The 23,225-nt window shown below is 38.0% G+C and overlaps 1 protein-coding gene across 1 annotated transcript in view; it reads right to left on the bottom strand.

Moving 5' to 3' along the window:
• The window catches only part of TTC21B (tetratricopeptide repeat domain 21B), a 94,780-nt gene that overhangs the window by 36,607 nt on the left and 34,948 nt on the right, over positions 1-23,225 (bottom strand). The window contains exons 13-22 of the mRNA XM_069574303.1: positions 22,605-22,762; positions 20,399-20,623; positions 19,085-19,323; positions 17,509-17,581; positions 16,447-16,557; positions 15,587-15,725; positions 13,095-13,201; positions 11,354-11,542; positions 8,483-8,593; positions 7,511-7,592 (exon numbers count right to left, since the gene is read on the bottom strand). Of these exons, the coding sequence (XP_069430404.1) occupies positions 7,511-7,592; positions 8,483-8,593; positions 11,354-11,542; positions 13,095-13,201; positions 15,587-15,725; positions 16,447-16,557; positions 17,509-17,581; positions 19,085-19,323; positions 20,399-20,623; positions 22,605-22,762 (1,434 nt within the window). The remainder of the gene's footprint in view (positions 1-7,510; positions 7,593-8,482; positions 8,594-11,353; positions 11,543-13,094; positions 13,202-15,586; positions 15,726-16,446; positions 16,558-17,508; positions 17,582-19,084; positions 19,324-20,398; positions 20,624-22,604; positions 22,763-23,225) is intronic.

Raw genomic sequence — 23,225 nt, 5'->3', positions numbered from 1 at the left:
TGAGTTTGTTTTTGTAGGTGTTTTTCCTTCCCTCCCCTTTTTTCTCTTGTGATCTGATAACTAACTTCAGTGTTTGGATTTCTTTTTCTGTGTCTATTAGAGATTTTCAATTTGCAGTTACCATGAGACTCTGATATAGCAGTCTGTATATAAACAAGATTGCTTTTAAGTTGGTGATCTTTTAATTTCAAGTGCATTTTCAATATCCTGCATTTGTACTCTCCTCACAACTGCTGGTTTTGATATCATATTAGTGTGTGAATGATTACCTACCTCTGTGCTTCTTGTAGGACCTGGGTGTCTGTTTCTTTCTTTAGGTTTTGGGAAGTTTTTAGCCATAATTTCTTTATATGTGGTGTTGAGTTCTTTTTTTCTTTCTTCCCCTCTGGAATCCCTATTATGCATAGATTGGCATGGTAAATTATCCAAAGGTCTCATATATTGCTTTCATTTTTTTTTTTTTCCCATTCTGTCCTGATTGGGTGTTTTTCATTATTCTATCTTCCAGGTTACTTATTCACTCTGCATTATTTATTCCATTATTCATTGTCTTTAGCTCAGTTTTTCTCTTGGTAAATGAGTTTTCTAATTTTCCTTGGTTTTCTTTCCTTTTTTTTACATTTTCTAGTTTCTTTCTAAGTACTCTGCATTTCTGTTGACAGCCTTTCTTAACTCCTTCAGTATTTTCATTATCTTCTTTTTGAGATTGGTGTCTATTCACTGAAGAGGTCTGTTTCATTGCCTGTTCTTTCAGGGGAGTTCTTCTAGTCTTTTAACTGGGAGTGGTTCCTCTGCTTCATTTTACTTCTATTTCTCTTACTCTGAGTTTAGGAGAAACAGTTATGTACTGTGGTCTTGGAGGCCTATTTATATGTGGGAGCATCCCTATGTAGCTCATGTGGGATTAATATTTTTGGTGTGAGGGCTGTTTATTGTATGGATGCTTGTTGCCTCTTTCCTTAGTGTGGGCTAGTCATTATCCCCTTGAAAAGGGTATCCAGATGCAGCTGCTGGTGCCCAGTCATGGGGGTTCTCAGCAGTGGTGGTGGTTCATACACGACCCTAGAACATGCAATGGGAACAGAGGCAGCTCATGAATGCACAGGGAATTCAGAAGGATGAAGTCATTGGCAGGAGACCTATCCTGAAGCACAGAGGAGGGCAGTGGTGGTAGCTCACAACCACCTCTGAAGCCCTAGGGGCAGTGGTGGCTTACAACTGCTCCTGGAGCTCATGCAGGCTGCATCTTGACATCTGAGAGCTCACGAAGGAGAAAAGGCTGTAATGGCGAGTTCCATCCCTCCCCTTGCACACTACCCACATAGTGATGCCCAGTCTCTAAAGCAGACCAGGCTTCTCTGCCTACATCCTCAGGTGCAGCTGCAGATTCTAGCATCTTGAGGTTTCTTCATAGCCCACCCCACTTTACTCCCTGGATCTGATCTCTGAATCCTGAGCTTCTCTACCAAGCCCCCACCCACACTGGCAGACATGTGTTTCAGAGTGGTGAGTGCAGAGTGGTGGCACTGACTGTGCATGTCTCTTTCTGCTCTAGCTGGGGCAAAAACAGTTGCTGCATGCGCCAAGGCTCCAAAGCTCCCCCTCTGTTCCAGCTGGTCTCCCCATGAGGGGACTTCCCAGGGTGCAGGACCCTTTCCTCTTTCACAGTTCCCTCCCAGGAGGACAGGCTCCATCCCTAATTCCTTTCTCACTTTTTTGCTTTTCTTTTCTATTTTGTTCTACCAGGTTATGTGGAGATTTTCTTTCCTTTCAGAGGTCTGAGATCTTCTGCCAGCATTTAGTAGATATTCTATCACAGTCATTCCACATGTAGATATATTTTTGATGTATTTGTGGGAGGAGCTAAACTTCATGTCCTAATACTCTGCCATTCTGACCACACCTGCCACCCCCCCACACTTGCCTCTCTTAAACCATAATGTTTGGTTTCAAAATTTTATTGCCTCTGCCTTTGGCATCATTAAAAAGAGGATATAATAAGAATACAGTTTCAGAAAGAAGATTTGGATATTTGTAGTATCCATAGACTATGAAACTCAGCTTCCCTGGTGGCTTAGACGGTAAAGCATCTGCCTATAATGCAGGAGACCCGGGTTTGATTTCTGGGTCAGGAAAATCCGCTGGAGAAGGAAATGATAACCCACTCCAGTACTCTTGCTTGGAAAATACTATGGATGGAGGAGCCTGGTAGGCTATAGTCTATGGGGTCACAAAGAGTTGGACACGACTGAGCCACTTCACTTTCTATCTTTCTTTGACTATGCAAATTCAAGCAAATTACTCAAATTCTCTGAGTCTGGGATCACTCACTTTCTTAAAATAAGATTATAATATTGACCTTGAGAGTGCCATGGAAATCAAGTAAAATAAAAGCATTAAAGAGCTTAAAACTACAAACATCAATAGTAATATATAAAATGCCAAATATTGTAATAAAAACTAGGACTACCCTATAAAAAAGCCATAGAATCTAAAAGCTATATTGGATTAGACAAGAAGTAAATTTAGGTTGAAATTTTTGGCCCCCAATTTTTTGCATGACTTTGCTAATGTGTGTGACGTATGATATTGCTGATATAATCTAAAGTCAACTTTAGGCCAGTTTCTTGAATAATTATCACCTTAAAATATTACTGAAATGCAGTTATTATTAGTTGAAGTTATAATTACCACTGATAGGTTAGACTGCATTAACTTGTCTTTCGGTTAACCATGAAATTTGACAGAGGACAAATCTGTACACTTAAGAAATCTGTCAAAAGATGAACTGTATTATATTCTGAAAAGTTAGTTCATGATTATTTATGACTAGTGAGGACTTACTAAAAAAAAACAAAAACAAAAACACAGTCTGATGTAATGAGGAATGAAGTGCTATGGAATTTCAGTGCATTTCTTAACATTTCTTTGGGGGGGAAGAAGAGGTTTCACATTGGACAGACCTTCCAGCAGCCTGAAGGACATGAGGGAGATCTTGTTATTCAAAGTGCAGACAGCATGTGCAAAGACATGACTTATAATAGAATGGAGAGTGCTGTATACTGAATTAGAGGAAGTGGGATACGAAATACAGACGGAAGGGTAACCCTGGCATATATCATTATCAAAATAATGCTCTAGTTTAGACTTTTAGACTTTTTTTAAAGCAGAGGAATAGTTTTAGAATGAATATGAAATAGCCTGGAAGAACAGGAGCCTAGAGACTGGAAGATTAGCTGGGAAACTGCATTAGCCCATGTGAGAGGTACGTGCGAAGTCGCTCAGTCGTGTCCAACTCTTTCAGACCCCATGGACTGTAGCCTGCCAGGTGCCTCTGTCCATGGGATTTCCCAGGCAAGAATACTGGAGTGGGTTGCCATTTCCTACTCCAAGGATCTTCCTAATCCAGGGATTGAACTTGTCTCCTGCTTGGCAAGTGGATTCTTAACCACTAGTGCCAGGTTAATAAAGTCCTTAATTAGAGCAGGGGGCTAGGAGAAGATAGGATGTGATAGTTCACTGTTAAATAGAGAGAACTAATGGGACTTGCTAACCGATTAATGTGAGGCCAGGGGAAAACTCAGGATAATCTGGAGATTTTGAGAGAGAAAAGGTTTGTAATCTGTTAAGAGTGCAATAATTAGATCTGTAAGGAGAATTTTCTACTAGCTAGGTTAAGTCAAATTAGTACATTTCTGAAGGAAGCTCAAACACAACGTTAAAGAATAAGATGTTCTGCTAAGAATAATCTATAACACACATGAAGTATTGTGCAGGTTTTAGAATAATTCTGAAAAAACTGACCAGTATATAAGTTTATAAAGTCCTATTAGGAATAAAGCACAGAATGAAAAGACTAAAAGCATAAAATATCACATAGACAATAAAAGTTTACTTAAAATTTTGTATTTTTAAACAACTTGGTATTTCACAGTCATTCATTGATCCATTTAACCAGTAGACATTTACTTTGCAGCATCTATGTACCTGGAAATATATCCGATGCTGGTGGCTGTATATTGTTTAGTTATCTCTGGAGTAACAGGTCCTTCGACTGAATTTATAATAACCCACTTTTTGTTTGTTTTTAAGTAGACAGTCCAGAGCACCACTATTATCTATTTGAAAAAAGTGCTGGTGCCAAGTAACCTGGGTGATACCAAATTCCTGTGACAGATGAGGGCTTCTTCAGATCTTACATAGTGGCAATGTCGCCAGCAAAGACTTACAAAAATATTCACAAGGGAAGAGATCTGTTGGTTTTTTTTTTGTTTGTTTGTTTTTTTTTTAAATCGGGTTGGATAACTGGCTCAGAGGGAAATGTTGTAATATGGGAAAAGTTTGGGACAGGATGAAAGTATTATGCGTATTACCTTAAACAGTAGTTCAGATAAGGAAAAACAAAAGAGAGTCTAGAATCCAAGACAAAAGCCATGGCAGGAAAAAAAAAAAAGAGAACAACTTAGGCCTGAAGAGAGTAAGGTTTGGGCAAATGAGGTGAAAGGGTGGCCCATATGGAGGACTTAAGAGTGGGCAGAAGAGGTACGAAGTTAGAGTGATTAAGAACACTCTTTGAAATACCACCTATATAGAAGCTGGAGCAGACAGTGGGAGAAACGACATGGCCTGAGGAAGTCCAAAGGTGGGAGAAAACTTTCAAAGATGATAAAAATAAAAAGAAATTAAAATGCTGACATCACCATAAAAACAAGATTTTTTCCCTTTCAATCTTGGCCCTAACAGGAATGTTTTATTTGTAAGCAGCAAGTATTGTTCTATAAATCCAAACTTTTAGTAACTAAAAGCATTAGTAAGTACAACATGCAGAGTTTATCTGGTCCTCTGGGTTGCCCTGCCTGAGGCACAGCCACTTCTATAGTCACGAGTTCTAACCCTCCATGGTGGCATCCTGAGACAAGGGGTTGGAAGAACTGAATGACAGCTCAAGGATTTCTCTGAGTTCACACATTCTTTTAGCAAGTTCTTTTATACATTCCCGGATCCCACCTTCCTTTTCCTTCTCCCTTTCCCCATCTCCCCCCATTCCTTCTCCCCTTCCCCTCTTCTTTCATTTATTCATTCATTTCATTTCATTCAAAGTTTATACTCAGCCAGATACTGTTCTAAATCTTCATAGCAACGAAGGCACAGTTCCTGGCCACCTGATGCTTGTAAATAACAGATCACAGTTTTGGTTTTGTTCTACAAATGCAACACAAAAAACCAGGAACAGGGTAAGAGGATGGAGAACGACGAGGTGTCAGTGGTGTAGGATGGCTGGGGAAGGGTATGCTCAGGAAGAGGCAGCACGGGAGCAAAGTCCTGAGTGGGAGGAGGCAGAACATATTCTGTGAAGAGGGAACAGCAAGCAAAGAGTCTCAGGGTCTTAACCTGCTGGAGCTGTGGCTTACCACGTATCTACTATCCTTTTCTTCCTCACTATCAGAGTTCTGATTTTATTCTATGTGACACTGTGTTCAGCTACAAGATGACATTTCCCACTCTTTTGCAGTCACAGAGGTGCTTCTAGAAAATGTTTTTTCTTTTTTTAAAAAAGATGATTCACTGGGGAGGTAAGCCCTTTGGCTCATCTCCACGTTCCCCATCCAGAAACATCAATGCCTGGAGGTGTGGTGGTCATCTTGGATGAAAAAGTTAGAATGAGAGTTTGAGGAATGATAGGAGCCTGGTAGGCTGCAGTCCACAGGATCACAGAGAGTTGGGACACGACTGAGCAACTTCACTTTCACTTTTATGCACTGGAGAAGGAAATGGCAACCCACTCTAGTTTTCTTGCCTGGAGAATCCCAGGGACTGGGGAGCCTGGTGGGCTGCCGTCTATGGGGTCGCACAGAGTCGGACACGACTGAAGAGACTTAGCAGTAGCAGAAGAGAAAGGACTCAGACTTCCTGATGATACTAGGGAATGTCTGAATCATTGCTGGAACATCTCCTTTTCTTTTATTGATACATAAGAGTAAAATAAAAGCCATAATTATTTAGGTCACTAGGAGTCTAGTGGGGGGATGGGGGTACCTCTGTTACTTTGAACTGAAAGCATGTCTAAACTATTTGGAGCCAAGGAGTAGAAACAGAAATGAATTACAAGAATGCTGCAGTAAACTATCTGAGAGATGCTGAGCCAGGGTGGCAGCAGCAGAGGTGGTAATGTGATGGGATTCTAGATTATTCTGAAAGTAGAGCTAACAGGGACTCGCTCACACACTGGATGTGGAGTATGTGGAAAAGATGAGACAAAGGTAACTAGAAGGCTGGGGACCAGAGCAAATGCATAATGGATAATGCCCTTTACTGAAAGAGAAAGAGAAGGAGCAGGTCTGGAGGGAAGGAAAAGACCTGGTGTTCTACTTTGGACAGGTTAAGCTGAAGAGCCTCCCAGGGACCTGAGTGGGAGTGCAAACAGGCAGTGGTGTAGATGAGTCAAGACTGCACACTGGACATGAAGGACACCAGGTCCGGATGAAGTCACAGGAGTGTGGTGAAGGCATTAAAGATGAAGGAAAAGTTTGAGATGAGATGTCTAAAACATTCTGAAAATTAAAAGTCATAAAGAGAAGATGGATCTAACAAAGGAGAGTGAGATAGAATGGTCAGCTGGGAGAAGAAAAACCAGGTAAGCCCAGCATCCCAGAAGTGAAGAAAGTCTTTGATGAAGGAGCAGGGATAAACTGTGCTAAATACACTGTCAGACCTGGGGAAGCAGAGAACGAGAACTCGACCTGGATCTGGAAACATGGAGGTCACTGGCCGCCCAGCTGACACAGCCTCTCTGGAGTGCAGGAGACACTGAAGACAGCACAGACAGAAATGCCTGAGAGGAAAACAGAAAAATGGAGCAGGAAGTGGACGGGGAGAGTAAATGGAGAGGTGGGAGCTGGTATTTATGTGTTTATTGATGCCTTCAAGGTGGGGAGATGTCACAGCCTATTTACGTGCCAACTGCAAAGAAAATGGTGCACAGACGCCAGAAGGCAAGCTCTTCAGGAAGCAAGGGCAGTGCCCACAGGGAGCCGTGCTGCGGGGGGCGGCGGGGGGGGGCGGGGTGTGGCAGGACTGAAGGGGGAAAGGGCTGGGGCAGGCTGCCTTGGGGACAGGAAGAGGGAGACTTTCTCTTCCAGGTATTCATGTCCTCTCAGTGAGCCAGGAGGGAAGGCTCCTAGCTGAGGATGAGGAAAGGGGAAAGGTTATCAGAGGTTTGAAGCAAGAGGAAGAAGTGTAAAACAGAGATGGAGTGAGCAAATTCATCAGAGAGATACAGTAGGATTGCCTGGTAGCATCTGAGGGCACATTTGCTGTTGATGGTCTTAAAATGAGACCAGTGACTTTAATGACCAGTCATTTTCCTTATAATCATCTGAGCTGCTCAAGGGCAGGTGTGGAATAAGCAGGGTTGGATTTGACCACTAGTTGTGGTTTTTCCAAGAAGTGTAACAGCCAAAAAGAGAAAAGGCATTAACTGCATTTGAAGATAAAATCAGCAGACATTTACCTGGTTTTCGTTCTAAAAGCTGTTGTAAATGAAACACGGCTTGTTCATAGTCCTGTTTTCTGAACATGAGATCTGCCATCATCTATAAAGGTAAAAGTTGGTTCTAAAAATACAGCCATGTGATTTTACAAAGCATATCATTCCTATCAAGGTTGACTGCTATGAAAACACACAGGAGAAACATGAGGGCAAAGCTTTATAAAACGGAGCCATTTAAAATTCAAGTACACCTTAAGCAGATTAGCACTGAGATCCGTCAAGGATGTGAAACAGATCTCTGTGTTCACAAAAACTATTTTTAGCAGAAAATATGTTTTAAGCAGTTATTTTTAAAACAGAAATTTGAAGGAAACTGCACTCTATGTGTTATCATAGAGAAGACACCTCACTAGACTTTGTAAAAATAACAAGAAAATCTTTTAAAAACTCCAAATAATATCTCAAAGGAATTTAAAATTAGCAAGACTTACTGAGATTTTCTTATGTGTTTTAAAAGGGAGCGTTCTTGCATTTTTCAGTTATAGTGACTCATTTGTCAAATTATTAAATGAACCTCACAAACTGTCATCTATGAAGCTGTTTGAAAAGCTAACAAAAACCTCAACCCTCATAAAATTGAGAAAGACAAGCAAAACTATTTAAAGCACAAGTGTCTTAAAATGTTATATGAAGAATTTTCTCTGTAATTCAGAAAGTCTGACTGAAACTGTTAAAAACTCCAGCATGTTTAAGTAAATAGTCTTTAGGAAATTATAACTTGACCACATGAACCATTCCTGACCAGGCATCCTTTTAGTCATACAGAAAAACTAAAAATGTACTAATAATCCTAAAAATATTATTTTTCTCAAAAGCCAACAAGAGCCAGGCCTCACATCTACTATTAGTTTTATCAGGTAAAATTTGAAACTGCCACATGGAATAAATACAAGACACGACCGCCCTACTGGCACTGAAGTGTCCTGGACTAACCATGGTGGCGGCCTCATTGTCCTGGTCGTTCTGGAGAAGCAGAGCGCAGTGCCGCAGGCAGGCGTCAGGGTCATCTTGTAGCAGGTATAATCGGGCCAGCTCCAGCATTATCTACAGAGGAGGGCAAGGTTAATCAGAAACAGTCTAGAGCAGAAAGTTAGGAAAGTGTCTAGGGCGCAGATGTCACTTGACCAAAGTTAGTACAATAAAAATGCCAACCATGACAGGCAGGTAAAGCTATAGGTTTGCTCATCTCTAGTTTCTCTTATACTGGGAAAATTATGGAAAAACAGGCTGTAACTCACTTGAAAAGTAGAGAGAGACAAAGCATTGTGAAAAGAACAGGTCCAAAATTAGCAGCTAAGATTCTAGTCCAAGCATCTCCGTGATGGGGCCATGGCCCTGTACCTCTCTAAACCTGTTTCCTCATTTGTAAAATATCAATAAAAGGCTCAAAGCAGATACGCTCCAGCTTTACAACGACAATTTCAGTCACATTAGTTATCACTGAACAAGGTACCTGTTTGGTTGTGACTTATAAACGTTTATTTTTGCCTTATGTCTGAAAGAGCTCTATTAATTCAAAATGTTCAATCTTAAACTTCAAATTCTAGAACATGGTTGTCTTGTGTTTTACATCACTTAAATATTTAGCCATTTACTAGACTGGTTTTTTTTTTAAAAAATATCAATCATCTACCAAGATCTGAGAGTAGAAAATCCTAGAGATGCTGCCTGCAAACTATCAGCACTAGCAGACGGCTCCTGTGGGGAACTGACGGCCGCCATTCCCCGCTGCCTTCTGGCGGGCAAGTCAAGACAGAGGTGTGAAGGAAGACACACGCACGTGAGACTACATGAAACATGTAAAAGAATGAAATTAGAACATTCTCTAACACCACACACTCAAACTCAGGATCAAAGACCTGAATGCAAGACTGGACACTATACAATGCTCTGAGGAAAACACAGAACACTCTTTGAAATAAACTGCACCAGTATCTTTTTGGGTCTACCTCCTAGAGTCATGGAAAAAAAAATTAACAAATGAGACTTAATTAAACTGAAAAGTTCTGCACAGCAAAGGAAACCATAATAACCCATAGAATGAGAGAAAATATTTGCAAGCAATGTGACAACAAGGAATTAATCTCCAAAATTAACAGCTCATGCAACCAAAAGATGGGGAGAAAATCTAAATAGACATTTCTCCAAAGAAGACATACAGATGGCCAAAAAGCAGGTGAAAAGATGCTCAATGTCACTTATCAGAGAAATGCAAATCAAAATTACAGTGAGGTGTCACCTCACACTGGGTCAAGAATGACCATCATCAAAAAGTCTATATTAGGTCTCCCGCATTGCAGGCAGATTCTTTACCAGCTGAGCCACACACTGAGGTTCAACAGAAAACAACAAAATTCTGTGAAAAAAATTATCCTTCCCCCTAAAAAAAGTCTACATCAAATGCTGTAGAGGGTGTAGAGAAAGGGAACCCTCCTACACTCTTGGTGGGAATGTAAATTGGTACCGCCGCTATGGAGAACAGTATGGAGGTTTTTTTTTAAAAAAAAAAAAAAACAACTAAAAATAGAACTATCATATGATCCATTGATTCCATTCCTGAGCATGTATCTGGAGAACACATAACTGGAAAAGATACACTCATCCCTACGTTCATAGCAGCACTATTCACCACAGCCAAGACACGGAAGCAACCTGAATGTCCATCGACAGAGGAATAAAGAAGATGTGGTGCATATTAAAATGGGATATTACGCACAAAAAAGCTGAAATAATGCCACTTGCAGCAACATGGATGGACCTAGAGGTTATCATACTAAGTGAACTCAGAATAACTAAAATCACGACATCATTCATATGTGGAATCTAATTTTCAAAAAATGACACAAATGAACTTATTTACAAAATAGGAACAGATTTATACATATCAAAAACAAACTTATGGTTACCAAAGGGGAAATGCAGTGGGGGGATAAATCAGGAGCTTGGGATTAACATATGAACACTACTGTATACAAGATAAGGTTTCCCTGGTAGCTCAGCTGATAAAGGATCCACCTGCAATGTGGGAGACCTGGGTTCGATCCCTGGGTTGGGAAGATCCCCTGGAGAAGGGAAAGGCTGCCCACTCCAGTATTCTGGCCTGGAGAGTTCCATAGACTGTATCGTCCATGGGGTTGCAAAGAGTCGGACACGACTGAGCGACTTTCAACAAGCACTGTATAGCACAGGAACTCTACTCAACATTCTGTGATAACCTATGTGAGAAAAGAATCTGAAAAAGAATGAATATATGTATAACTGAATCACTTCACTGTATACTTGAAACTAACATTATAAATCAATGATACAGGCCAATAAAATTCAAATAAAATTTTCAAAAAATACTGGCCATGTATATGTTTTCTACATGAATACTACCTTTACATTTACTCTAACATTGTGCCAATTGAGTTTGAGATTCAATCTAGCCTTTTGTATATCCAGCACTAAACAGCCATTGATACACAACAGGTATTCAGTTAACTGAATTGAATCCTCTAGATTCAGGTATTTGAGATTGAGAAATCATTTTACAGTAATTATTAAAACATAGATGAACATAAAAAAAAGCTTACAGATTTACTTTTTATCACTTGTTCCATAATAATTTTTAGACTCTAACATTATTAATTCAAGCAATCATGTATTTTACAGTATTTATAAAACCAATATTAATATTTTAACTTGCATTTTTGGTACTTTTCTTTCCAAATCTTTGTAAATAAGCTGTTAAGAAGTTTACATTTGGGAAAATGAGATGACATCTGGATTACAAGGTGCTGAAAATTTTATAAAGGTACTGACCTTATTATCTGTCTCACAATGAACAAGAGCTTCTCTATAAAACTTAATTGCTTTTTCATAGTTTCGCTGAGCAACAGAATGTTTTGCAATCTCTGCACAAATTTCAGCTGCTAAATGTTTCTGTGCAGGAACTGCATCTGGCTGTTCCATCTGAACACGTTTTAGCACTCGAGCTTGTAATTCTCGAGCCTAGGAAAATGTAAGGAGAAAAAGCAATTAAAAAAAGTAGAAGAAAAGAAATGAAACAATTCTCAATAATTCACATGTAGCATAATTTTACAGATTTATTTAAGCATTATTGGTCTTCAATGTAACAAAGCCGGATCCAAAGATAATGTCTTAACTGAGGTCTTCAAAAGGTACTTGTTTGCAAATGAGCCATGCAATTATCTTTGAAATTATAAAAGTACAGAGTCTTTTATATGCACTGAGGAGGAAATGCAACCATGGAACAAATATTTAGAAAAGATACCTAGATACTATCATTAAAAATTGTAAATGTTTATTACATTAATAAAATAGTACCTAAAAGTTATTGAATCAAATATTGGCACTTCCCTGGTGGCTCAGAGGTTAAAGCGTCTGCCTGTAATGCGGGAGACCTGGGTTCGATCCCTGGGTCAGGAAGATCCCCTGGAGAAGGAAATAGCAACCCACTCCAGTATTCTTGCCTGGAGAACCCCATGGATGGAGGAGCCTGGTGAGCTACAGTCCTCGGGGTCACAAAGAGTCGGACACAACTGAGTGACTTCACTTTCAGGGAGTAAGTACATCCACATACTGTCAATGGCATATAGATCAGTCCAGTCTTTCTGAGGGGAGCACCCCTGTAAAACATGCTCACTCTCTAAAATCACTGAGGCTACTGAACTTAGCTGTTCCATTCTTGGGAAGGTATTAAGGACATCACTTAGAAGGAAAACAATTTCAAAATGATGAGTCTGAAATTTAGAGATTTTAAATCCATTAATAAAAATCTACCATCAAAGAAGCCTCAAGGTCTCAAAGATGCTAATACTGAATTGTTCCAAACATTAAGAAATAGCATGTCTTAGAGAACAGTCTTTCTCTTGAATGTATGTGCACAAATATTGAACAAAATATTAGCAAATATCTTAAAATTTCAGCAATATCTTTTTAAAAAAATCACAAAGTATCATTTATTTCAGGAATATAAGGATGGTTTAACATTTGAAAATCAATCAATTTAATATACCACAGGAAAAAAAAATTGGAAAAAAGTCACATGACCATCTTGACAGATGCAGAGAGTACATTAGATAAAATTTAAGTCATGGTACTAAAAATACTGTTAACAAACTAGAAATAAAACACATCAGCCACTTATATTTAGGAATACATCTAAGGAAACATGTACAAAACCTCTACATTGAAAAACCACAAAATATTAAGGGAAATTGAAGAAGAAAAGTGAGTTTAACTCCTGTCTTTGACACTAGTTGAGTGAGTTCTTGCAAATTATTAAACCAAGCTTCTTCAGTTGTAAAACAGGATTAAAAATATCAACCTTTCCTAATTGTTATATAATAATTAGCAATGATATTTTTAAATAGTACAATCCAGTGGCATTCAAATGTTATTTCTATTTGACTTATCTTCCAGAATAGCTGGGCCGAAAGACTGTCTTTTCTTTTTTTTTCTTTTTTTTTGTATGTGGTATATTTCCTTCTGAAACCACCACCCACGCTCATTCCTTCACAAACGAAGGTGTTTTCCTTACCTGTTGCAACGAAGTGACTGCATCGTCAGGTCTGTCCACCTTACTGTAAACTTTTGCTAGAAGAACTTGAAAACGTCCATCCTCCATGAGGGCCGACAGTTCATTTACTATGAAAGAAAATATATTGGGGAAAATTATGATTCATTTAAAATGTTTACATTTTCCTACAAGTTCTTACACTTGATTCTGAAAAATAGTGAATTAAGTTTAATAATGTTCAGTAAGTAAAATGAAGAATGGCCAAATTTGGCAGAGGGGGAAGGATTTATGATTAAAAAGTGGCCTGAAGAAAGGCTAAAGAACTGTAGAATAACGATCCTCTTCTCAGACATATAAGAGAACAATACAACAAAACAGTGAGAATTTCAATTTTCATTAAGTGGGTAAGCATTTCCATTTATCGAAGTTATTTAGAGACAAGATAGGGTATTTGGTACATGCAATTAAGATAACTGCTATTTTTTAATAGTAGAACTTAATAAACAGTGTATATATATGTATATATATACACACACAAGCACACACATATACATAATAAAGGCTGACTTTGATGTCAACCTGTCTGGTTTCAAATCGAGGCTTTATCACTTGCTAGTTAACAAGATACAAATTGAACAGGGTATCTATCCTTTCTGTCCCTCCCTTTCATCTGTAAAGTATGGGAAATAACAGTGCCTATCTCATAGAATTATTGTAAAATTTCAGGTTCATAAATTATTAAATAATAGATGCAAAGCAAATTAAAACAAAGCCTTGTACATGGCAAGTGCTCGAGTATTTAAAGAACTCTAGATAATTAACACAAGGTTGTTTCTCCCACCATTTATCAAGTGCGTCATACTATGTTTGAAGTGGTTTACGTACATTGTTTCTTTAAACTTTCAACCTGAGAGCCATGTTTTGTTATTGCTATTTTACAGGTAAGAAAAGGTGGTACAAGGAACCACAAGGAGGCTGTGACAATGGTGAGAGCAGGTGGGAAGGAGAGCTGAGAGGGGTGGCAGCGTGCAACTGGGGAGGCCGTGTAAGCCCCTGTAAGACTCCAGTTAACTCTGAGAGAAATGGGAGACAAGGAGGACTCGAGCAGGCAGGACTGGGCTCCCACTGTTTGAAAGGTCCAACACTGCTGCTGGGTTAGGAGCGACTGTGTCAGGGTGTGGGGTTGAGGGTGGAAACAGGGAGACCAGGTGGAGGCTACTGTTGTGCTCTACATAAGCAAGGACAGGCTGGCAGTGGTAGAAATAAGGAGACGCGAGAGAATTCTGAATACATCTGGAAGAACCAAGAGGGTTTCCAATGGACAAGGAGTAGAGTGAAGGCAAGGATTTTGGCTCTCTGAAACTGTAAAGAAAAGATGAAGTTACTGAAATGAAGGCCACACACAGAACAGATGTGGGGAGGCAGATAAGGAATTCAGTTTCAGACATGTTAAATTTAAGATGTTTATCAGAACCCTGGTGCTATTCTTTATCAGCTAGGTGAACCTGTAAACATCAAGAAAACTGAGTATCAGATTAATTTAAAAATGGAGATAATTTTATCTGCCTCAAAAACTAATGTAAGCACTAAGGCATCTAAGTACACCACCGGATGTGCCAAGCAAATAATTATTAAATGAAAGTATTTATACTGAATAAATGTAATATGCTTATGCTCATGGAAGTAAAACATACTCCTTTAATCTCTAAAACCTTTAAGGCCATCTGTAGTGTTTCAAGCAAGGTCTGACAAGACTCAGTACAAGTATTTCTATGGAATTAAAAAATGCATTCAACTTTAGTAGGCTTTAAGTACCAACTTCAAATATACAATGGATTATTACTTAGCCATTACAGATAATGAGATAATGTTATTTGCAGCAACATGGATGGATCTGGAGATTCACATTAAATGAAGTAAGTCAGAAAAAGACAAATATCATATGATTATCACTTATATGTGGAAACTAAAAAAAGATACAAATGAATTTATTTATAAAACAGATTTATAGACTTCAAAAACAAACTTATGGTTACCAAAGGGGAAAGCTGGAGAGAGGGATAAATTAAGGGTTTGGGATTAACAAATACACATCACCATAATCAACAAGGATCTACTATATAGCACAGGGAACTCTACTCAGTAATCTGTAATAATCTACGTAGGAAAAGAATCTGAAAAAGAATGGCTATATTGTATGTGTATATATATTATATATATGTATAACTGAATCACTTTGCTGTACACCTAAAATCAATACAACATTGTAAATCAACTGTAATAGAAATAAAGGAAGTTTTTTTAACTTAATTTTTATGTTACTTTGGAAAGTAAAGTGTTTCTCTATAACACAATTAACTTTCATAAATCTGTTTATATTTTTAAATATCTTATTTTAGTAGATTGACATTCTGACAAATCAATCTCACATACTAAGGAGGTAATACGTATTAATATCAAAATAAAAAGGATCAGATATATCAGGTATACTTTTTAAAATTAGATTTTCATACCAGGTTCATGAGCTAGAGCATGCTGAAGAACTTTTTCTGCTTTATCATACCACTTCAGTTTTAATAAGAGCTCAGCCAGGTCATAGCAGAGATAATTTTGTTGTCCACTTTTCAGAGCAGCCTCATAATAAGTGATTGCCTAAACAGAATCCATTTCAGTTAGGAAAAGAAAAGGCAGTGAGAGTGGCATTCAAGCATAGATCCTGTATACATTATGACTTAAAGCAACTAGAAGTAACTTAAAAGCAGCTTATACACAAACTTGCACTATTGGTTAAGTATGTTATTTTTCTTACAGAATCAAAAATCACAGAGGGCAACTAGAATTTCTTCTAACAAATAACAAAAGTACTCACAATTTTTATTCCAAAAGTTAGTGAAATTTACTGACTGAAAATTCTTTGCTGGGTGTTATATATACATTCAACAGTTACAAGGAGTAGGGCAAGAGTATAACAACTAGAGGAAAATCCATTATCTTGACCAGAAAACAAAAAAACAGAAAAAAAAAAATCCTCAAAGCACATGGCTCAAAACTGGTTCAACAGAAAGGATATCTATTATGCTTTTTCATATAATGAAAGAGATATTAACAGTAAACATATCTTAATTTACTTGATGGCAAAATTTGGGTGTAAAATGAAGCCTGACATAAAGTTTAGGGTCCCAATATCCTTTGCAAAATGAAGCAGAGAAGAATCTGAGACACTGAGAAAGTCCTTAACACAAATTCCAGTTTGTAAAAACAAATTTGGGGTTTCCAACCATTAAGATACAAATAGTGCTTGCTGAAGATCTCTCATCAAGCAGGGTTCGCAACTTTGATCCAACAGATATATCTAAAACTGTGAAGTATTTACCTTTGAGTAGTTGTGAGTTTTCACAAGAGCTTTCCCAATTTTGCTTGCCAATGTTCCATCCTTTGGGTTGTGATTCAGTGCCTGCTCATACGCTACTATGGCTTCCTCAGGCTAATGTTGGCAGATACAAAAAATAAGCAATAAAATAACAGCTTAGTTGGCTCCCATTAAATGACAACACTTCTATAACTAAGCTCTACATCTGGAAAACTTAACAAGACTAATAAAGCACATATTAATTCCAGAAACATTAATAATTTCAGGGAAATGACCAGTCACTAGCGCAGGTATAATTTAGTAGGACAATCCCAACCATATTAAGTAGGTCCGGGTCCTCATAAGTAGTCATATGAGAACTGAGAGAGAGCTGCTTGACTTTTCAGCTGGCAGTCATTAGAAAAGACAGAAAAAGAGGGTCAGAGGATTGCTTCCCTTTGAAGAAAACTTCATCTCAGCCAGTAGCTCTTTCCACCCTTTTAAAGGTGACGCTCACTTTACTTCTGGCATCTCTATTTCAAATGACAGTGGGGAGTAACTGGATCTTCGTTTGAAAAAGACAACTACAACTTTTTAACTGTCATGGTTGTCTCCTTTTTACTGTGATGACACGATCTTCAACTATTAAGTAAATATTAGTAAAATGAGAGGCGGGGAACTGGATAAAGGTGGCTAAAAGGTAGAAGCTTCCAGTTAAAAGCATTACAGATGTAATGTACAACATAATAATTAACAGTGAGGTACACTATATGTGAAAACCGTTGAAAGAGTAGATTCTGACAGGTCTCATCACAGAACAAATATTTTTTTCTATTTTTAAAATTTTGTACCTATATAAGATGATGGATAGTCACTGAACTTACTGTGATAATCATTGCATGATGTAAGTTAAATCAGTATATTGTATCTTAAACTCACAGTGCTGCATGTCAATTATATCTCATTAAAAATGGAGGGAAAAAAACCCAAATTCCTTTCCGTAGAATGTTATGCTAATCACAAAGAAGAATTTTTGGTTTTTTGTTTTGTTTTTAAATCTACGTACAGTAGTATCAACAGCTTTACCTCCTGAATATTCATGTATGCATCACCAAGGAGAAGAAAAGACCGAGGACTGGGCATCCTTTCAGCCATTTCTCTGGAAATCAGATGAAGTCTACTTAGCATACTGAATACAAATTTCTTCTTCTAAGCCAATAAAAGAAAAGCTCACTTATTTCAATAAACTAATAGCCTTTGAGTACTCTTTATATCCCACAGTGTAATACGTACTATTAAAACCCTACCAATACTCACAACCAGATTGTTTGCTCTAGGTCAACAATTTTTTTCATTAAATTTTCCATTTCTTGAAAAGCAGGTAGAAGCATACTGACAAGAGAGTAAATATGTAAGCTCTCATTATCCAGAAATATGTTTTGCTCTCCTTAATTCTAAAATGATGTGGGAATGAAGTTCCAAAATATGACAAATACTTATTGTCATCCTATGCGTTTTGAGCTCTGATATTCATGGTGTAAGTCATATACAACAATAAAAATACAAAATCTTCTATTTCAATATTTGCTGCTGCTTTTTATCTACAAAATGTGAACTGCTAAAGGTGAAAATACCAAAAGTTGCTCAAATAATATGGTGCTAAGTCTTTAGTGTACCTCTCATTTAATTGGTCCAAAAACTAATGAGAAAAGAGAATTAAGACTTTACAGATAATGCTAAGAGTTTACTATATAGCTAATGTGTCAGATCTGCTTAAAAAAACTATGCTTTTAACTACTATACTATAGTGCATCCAAATCCATGTACTCAATTTTAAAATGCTGTCATATCATTAGAGGTGATAGTGCTGATCTTTTAGAAACATCACAGAAAACATAATTTAGGAAACTCCAGCCCATTCAACTATACAGGGGCTGCTTCTCAGTTTCTTTGCATCACTCAGTAACTACAAAGAACCTGAACAGATTTCTGGGCTTTGATATTTGCAAAATATAGATGAATCAACATGACTTAATTCATCAACATTCTTAAGGACAAAAACATTACTCTTCTTTCACATGGGTTGTGTGCTTGTATCTTTATCTTTTTGTTTGGGGAGCAGTGTAAGAACAACCTGTGTGTGCATGAGCACACTCACGGCTGTGTGCTGTGTATCCCACTAACTCCTAAGGGCATCGGCGTATGATACTTCCAACCCCTGCCATTTCTGTAATCCATACCTTAGTGCGATAAGTGCACAATTTTCTTCTGCTATGAGACAGTGTTAAACATGACTATTTAGTCCCTGAATTGTTACATTACATAATGCTTTTAAGCTATTAGAATACACGTAATTGTTGCTCTTTTCCTTCCCACCCAGGAAGATTCAAGGTCCAAAAACAACACCTGAGGAGGGAGACTGAGCTGAGAAACTGGAGGGAGTCACAGGCTGAAATAAATTGTAATCACTATGATTTAGGTTTTAGGGAGAGTGTAACCTGGTTAGAGTGACTGTGGCTGGTCGCAGTAGAAGGAAGCAATAACACGTTAAGGAAGGGATCTATAAAGTATACAAAAGGCAGTTAAAAGGAAGAAAGAAATTTGGGGATTAATTTTAGAAGATAAATGTGTCAAAATATAATGGGCCGAAAGAACCATTTACCTGTAACAAGTGATATATAACATTTTCTCTTTTCTGTGCTTCAGATATATATCTGCCATTTTCTCCTTGGCCTCTATGAAATACGGCTGCTCGGCTGTAACATTCTGAAGCATGCTTAAAGCCCTCTCCACATCCCCCTGGGCCAGAGCTAGGTCTGCGTTAGCGATAGTGACACGCAACTCTTCAGACGTCCCAGAAAATTCATGGATGGCATCTTGTAAAACTTTGGCTGCCTCGTGCTGTAAGGGTGACATCAAAATAACATTCAAAACTGTAACAAATCACACTACAAATGGGGGTCTTCTTCTAATACAGAATGAACAATAAATGCTAGCACAGTTTTGATATTTGTGATATACTGATTGATTTTTGAAAAGCACAAAAATTTAAAACTAAACTCAGAGACCAAATTAAGATGACATATTTGTTAGCTGAAAAATGTTCTTATAACTATGACAACAGCAGTTGCTACGTAAGAGTTGCTGCTACTATAATTTAATTAACATTTACCTTGCATCCAGCATTGTATTAACCCATTACTTCTTATGACAATCCTCCAAGGTAGTTACTATAATTACCTCCCACCTTGCAATAAGGAGAATAGACTCAGACAGTTAAGGAGTTAACAAATGATGGAACCAGCCTGACTCCAAAGCCTAAATTCTTTGTTATGTTCATTACTGCATCTTCAGTGGGATCCAGTCCACAGTCACCCTCTGGACCAGATGGTTCTTCACTACATAGCAGGTTATTCCCTACACTAGGACATCATTTTCGTTATATGCCAGGTGAAAATATTTCCTAATTTCCAAACCAGTACCTCAATGAACCGAAAATATCATTTATTCTAATTCATCTCAACTTAGAAGATTCTAAAAAAATTTTGATTTAAGAAATGTTAAACCAAGAAAAAAAATTGTGCATTGTAGAATCAATCTATAATGGAATTGGTTCTCCTTATTTAATGCATTTTATGTTAATTTGTTAGTGAAGTAGAAATTCTTTGAGATTTGGCAAGTACCTAGACAGAGCCCTACTTTCCACTAAAATACGAAATATGAAGTAACTGATAAGCAACTGCTGTAACTTAAAAAACAGATTATAAATGATAAGTTCCTCATTTTCTACAAGATTCTAATTCTTTTCTCAGAATTGCATTCATGCTTGCTTCCATCTGGTGCCAAGTGATGAGAAACAAATTTTCTAAACTTAACCACTTGTTCAAGGGAATAATTTTTCATTTTCATTTCCTATGACTATATATACTTGGATAACAAAGTTCAGATCTGAGCAATTGAATTAAATTTGACCTACCTGTTCTCCATTTAAACGGTGAACCTCTGCCAACTCAAGAAAGACTGATAAACGATGGCTTGCATCAACTTCAGTTTTTCTATATTTTGTCTTTGAGGAAGATCCAATTCTCCTCATTCCTGGTAAACTCATTGCCATGTGCAGAGTTTTAATTGCTTCTGCTATTTCTCCCATTTTCTTTTGTGACTGTGCTTTTATCAGATGATATAAAGGATATTCTCTCACCTGAAAAAATAATATTCAGAAATCCTTCCTTGGAGTGCTTACAACATCAACACATAGTTTACAATCCATAAAATGTTATGATAATAGGAACGCTGAGGACAGTCTACCCTGTGAATGCATGAGGTCCTTTTCTGTCCTCTTACTCATGTTCTGATCATTTATTGAAAAATCAGAATTCAGGTAACCTGCCACTACCTAGTACTCTCTGGTGGATAAACAGGTGCTGCTACCATGATAGGAGAGAAACTGCACACAGACTTTAGAAGGCCAGCAAGTATAGTCGAAGAACTTATTTTAGTTTTCAGAAAATGAAATTTCTTTATCTGAGACTTCTCCTACTGAAATATAAGTTATCAGATTTCTACAATTTCTTTTTATTTTCTAATTTTAAGATTAAACATTCAGGGCATGTTAACCAAACACGGGTTTTTGCCCTTTGATACTACTCTGAAATGTGTACTACTGAAGCTTCTGTCTTTAGTTTGGCTACCAATGGCATATACAGGAAAAATGAGAGAATGACAGACGATGAGGAAGGAGTCAAGAAAAGAAGATGGTACAGAATGAGATGACGTGGCAGCCATCTCGCCTCCAGGATGGCTATAGTCCTCCTAAGGCTGGGTTCTGAGCCAGAGCTAGGCATCAGGTTTACCTGTTGTCCTTGTGTAAATAATCACGCTTATGCTCTCATCTCAGAGATCTTGATTCATTGGGTGTGGTGCTGGCACTGGGGTCATGATGTACCACTAGTCTTAAGAACTACCATCCTAAGAACCAGGTGTTACTTTCTACAAACCTTGCCTGCAACTCGAATTCTCCGGTTAACTAAAGGGTTCTCACATCAAAGAGTCAAAGACGCTGCCAGACAAACAGAAAGTCTGAGGAGCTCCTGACGAGACTTCAGGAAGCCCTTGAACCTAGGATTTTCTGTAATGCTCAGGGATATGGGATGTTTACACTGAATGTCTTGGATAGAAATCTAGTGTGTTTATGTCCTCAAACCACATACCAACTTTCAAAATGACTAGGCATTCTGTGATGATGTATCCAAAGTTATTAAAAATCAAGGTCCAAGAAAGAGACAATAAAATAAAAATCCTAAAACATAAAAGTATTTGGCACAATGTTCTATATTAAAAAGCAGAGACATCACTTTGTTGACAAAGGTCCATATAGTCAAAGCTATGGTTTTTCCAGGAGTCATGTATGGATGTGAGAGTTGGACCATAAAGAAGGCCGAGTGCCAAAGAATTGATGCTTTTGAACTGTGGTGTTGGAGAAGACTTTAAAGAGCCCCTGGGACTGCAAGGAGATCAAACCAGTCAATCCTAAAGGATATCAACCCTGAATATTGGAAGGACTGATGCTGAAGCTCCAATACTTTGGCCATCTGATAAGAACAACTGACTTATTATAAAAGACCCTGATGCTGGGAAAGATTGAAGGCAGGAGAAGAAAGGGACGACAGAGGATGAGATGGTTGGATGGCATCGTCGACTCAATGGACATGAGTTTGAGCAAGCTCTGGGAGATGGTGAGGGACAGGGAAGCCTGGCGTGCTGCAGCTCATGGGGTTGCAAAGGGTAGGACAGGACTAAACGACTGAACGACAACAATGCTCTATAACTGACAACTATCTTTATACGTATTCACAGTACATTTAATGTTCATTAAAATTGTAGAGTAGTATTATATTAGTTTTATAGAAAAGAAAACTGAGGTTCAGAGAGCGAGAGGTAGAAAGACCAGACACTAATTCTAGGTCTTTTGTTACCAAGTCCATATAGTTTTGTTAAAATAAACCACAGGTGCCTCCATTTTTTTCTCCTAATGCTAACGAGTTCAAAACATTTTCCACTAAAAAAATTCATTTATTAGCAAAATGTTACAGGCTAAAATACAAAACAGTTGAACATGTAAACATTTGCTAAAGGTTTAAGGACAGCGATATGACTTATCTACTTGAGTCTGGAACACTTACCTTAAAATTATAGCTCAGGCATAGTTCAAGAGACTGAGAACACAATTTGAATTTTTCCTGAGACAAATAAACCTGAGCCATCAGGAGATGAGCATCAGCATAGGAAGGGCTGTGTTCTAGGCAATGCTGCAAGTTATTATAAGCTGCTTCAATATCACCTGGTGAGGAAACAAAGTAAAAAAAAAAAAAAAAAAAGATTACAAGGAAATCTGAGAGAAGAGGGAGAAAAGTAGTCTATGGATAGTTCTGGTGTCTGACCTTGAGGTCCTCAGCTTAAACTCTACCTGCAATACTAAGTCGCTCAGTCATGTCCAACTCTCTGCGACCTCGTGGACTGTAGCCCACCAGGCTCCTCTGATCATGGGATTCTCCAGGCAAGAATACTGGAGTGGGTTGCCATGCCCTTCTCCAGAGGATCTTTCTGACCAAGGGATTGAACACACATCTCTTATGTCTCCTGTACTGGCAGGCAGGTTCTTTAACACTAGCGCCACCATCTGCTTCTTTCTAGTTTGCATGAAAGATTATATCCAAAGCCAGGCCATCCCCTTGGTGATAAGGAGCAAATCAGAGTATGTGAAAAGATCAGAATCCATCACCACTGTTACTGACAGTCCTGTA

The sequence above is a fragment of the Ovis canadensis genome, chromosome 2 (assembly GCF_042477335.2).
Source record: "Ovis canadensis isolate MfBH-ARS-UI-01 breed Bighorn chromosome 2, ARS-UI_OviCan_v2, whole genome shotgun sequence".
Classification (NCBI taxonomy): Eukaryota; Metazoa; Chordata; class Mammalia; order Artiodactyla; family Bovidae; genus Ovis; species Ovis canadensis.
Note: the sequence above shows the minus strand (reverse complement) of the source record. Positions and strands in the feature narration are given on the sequence as shown.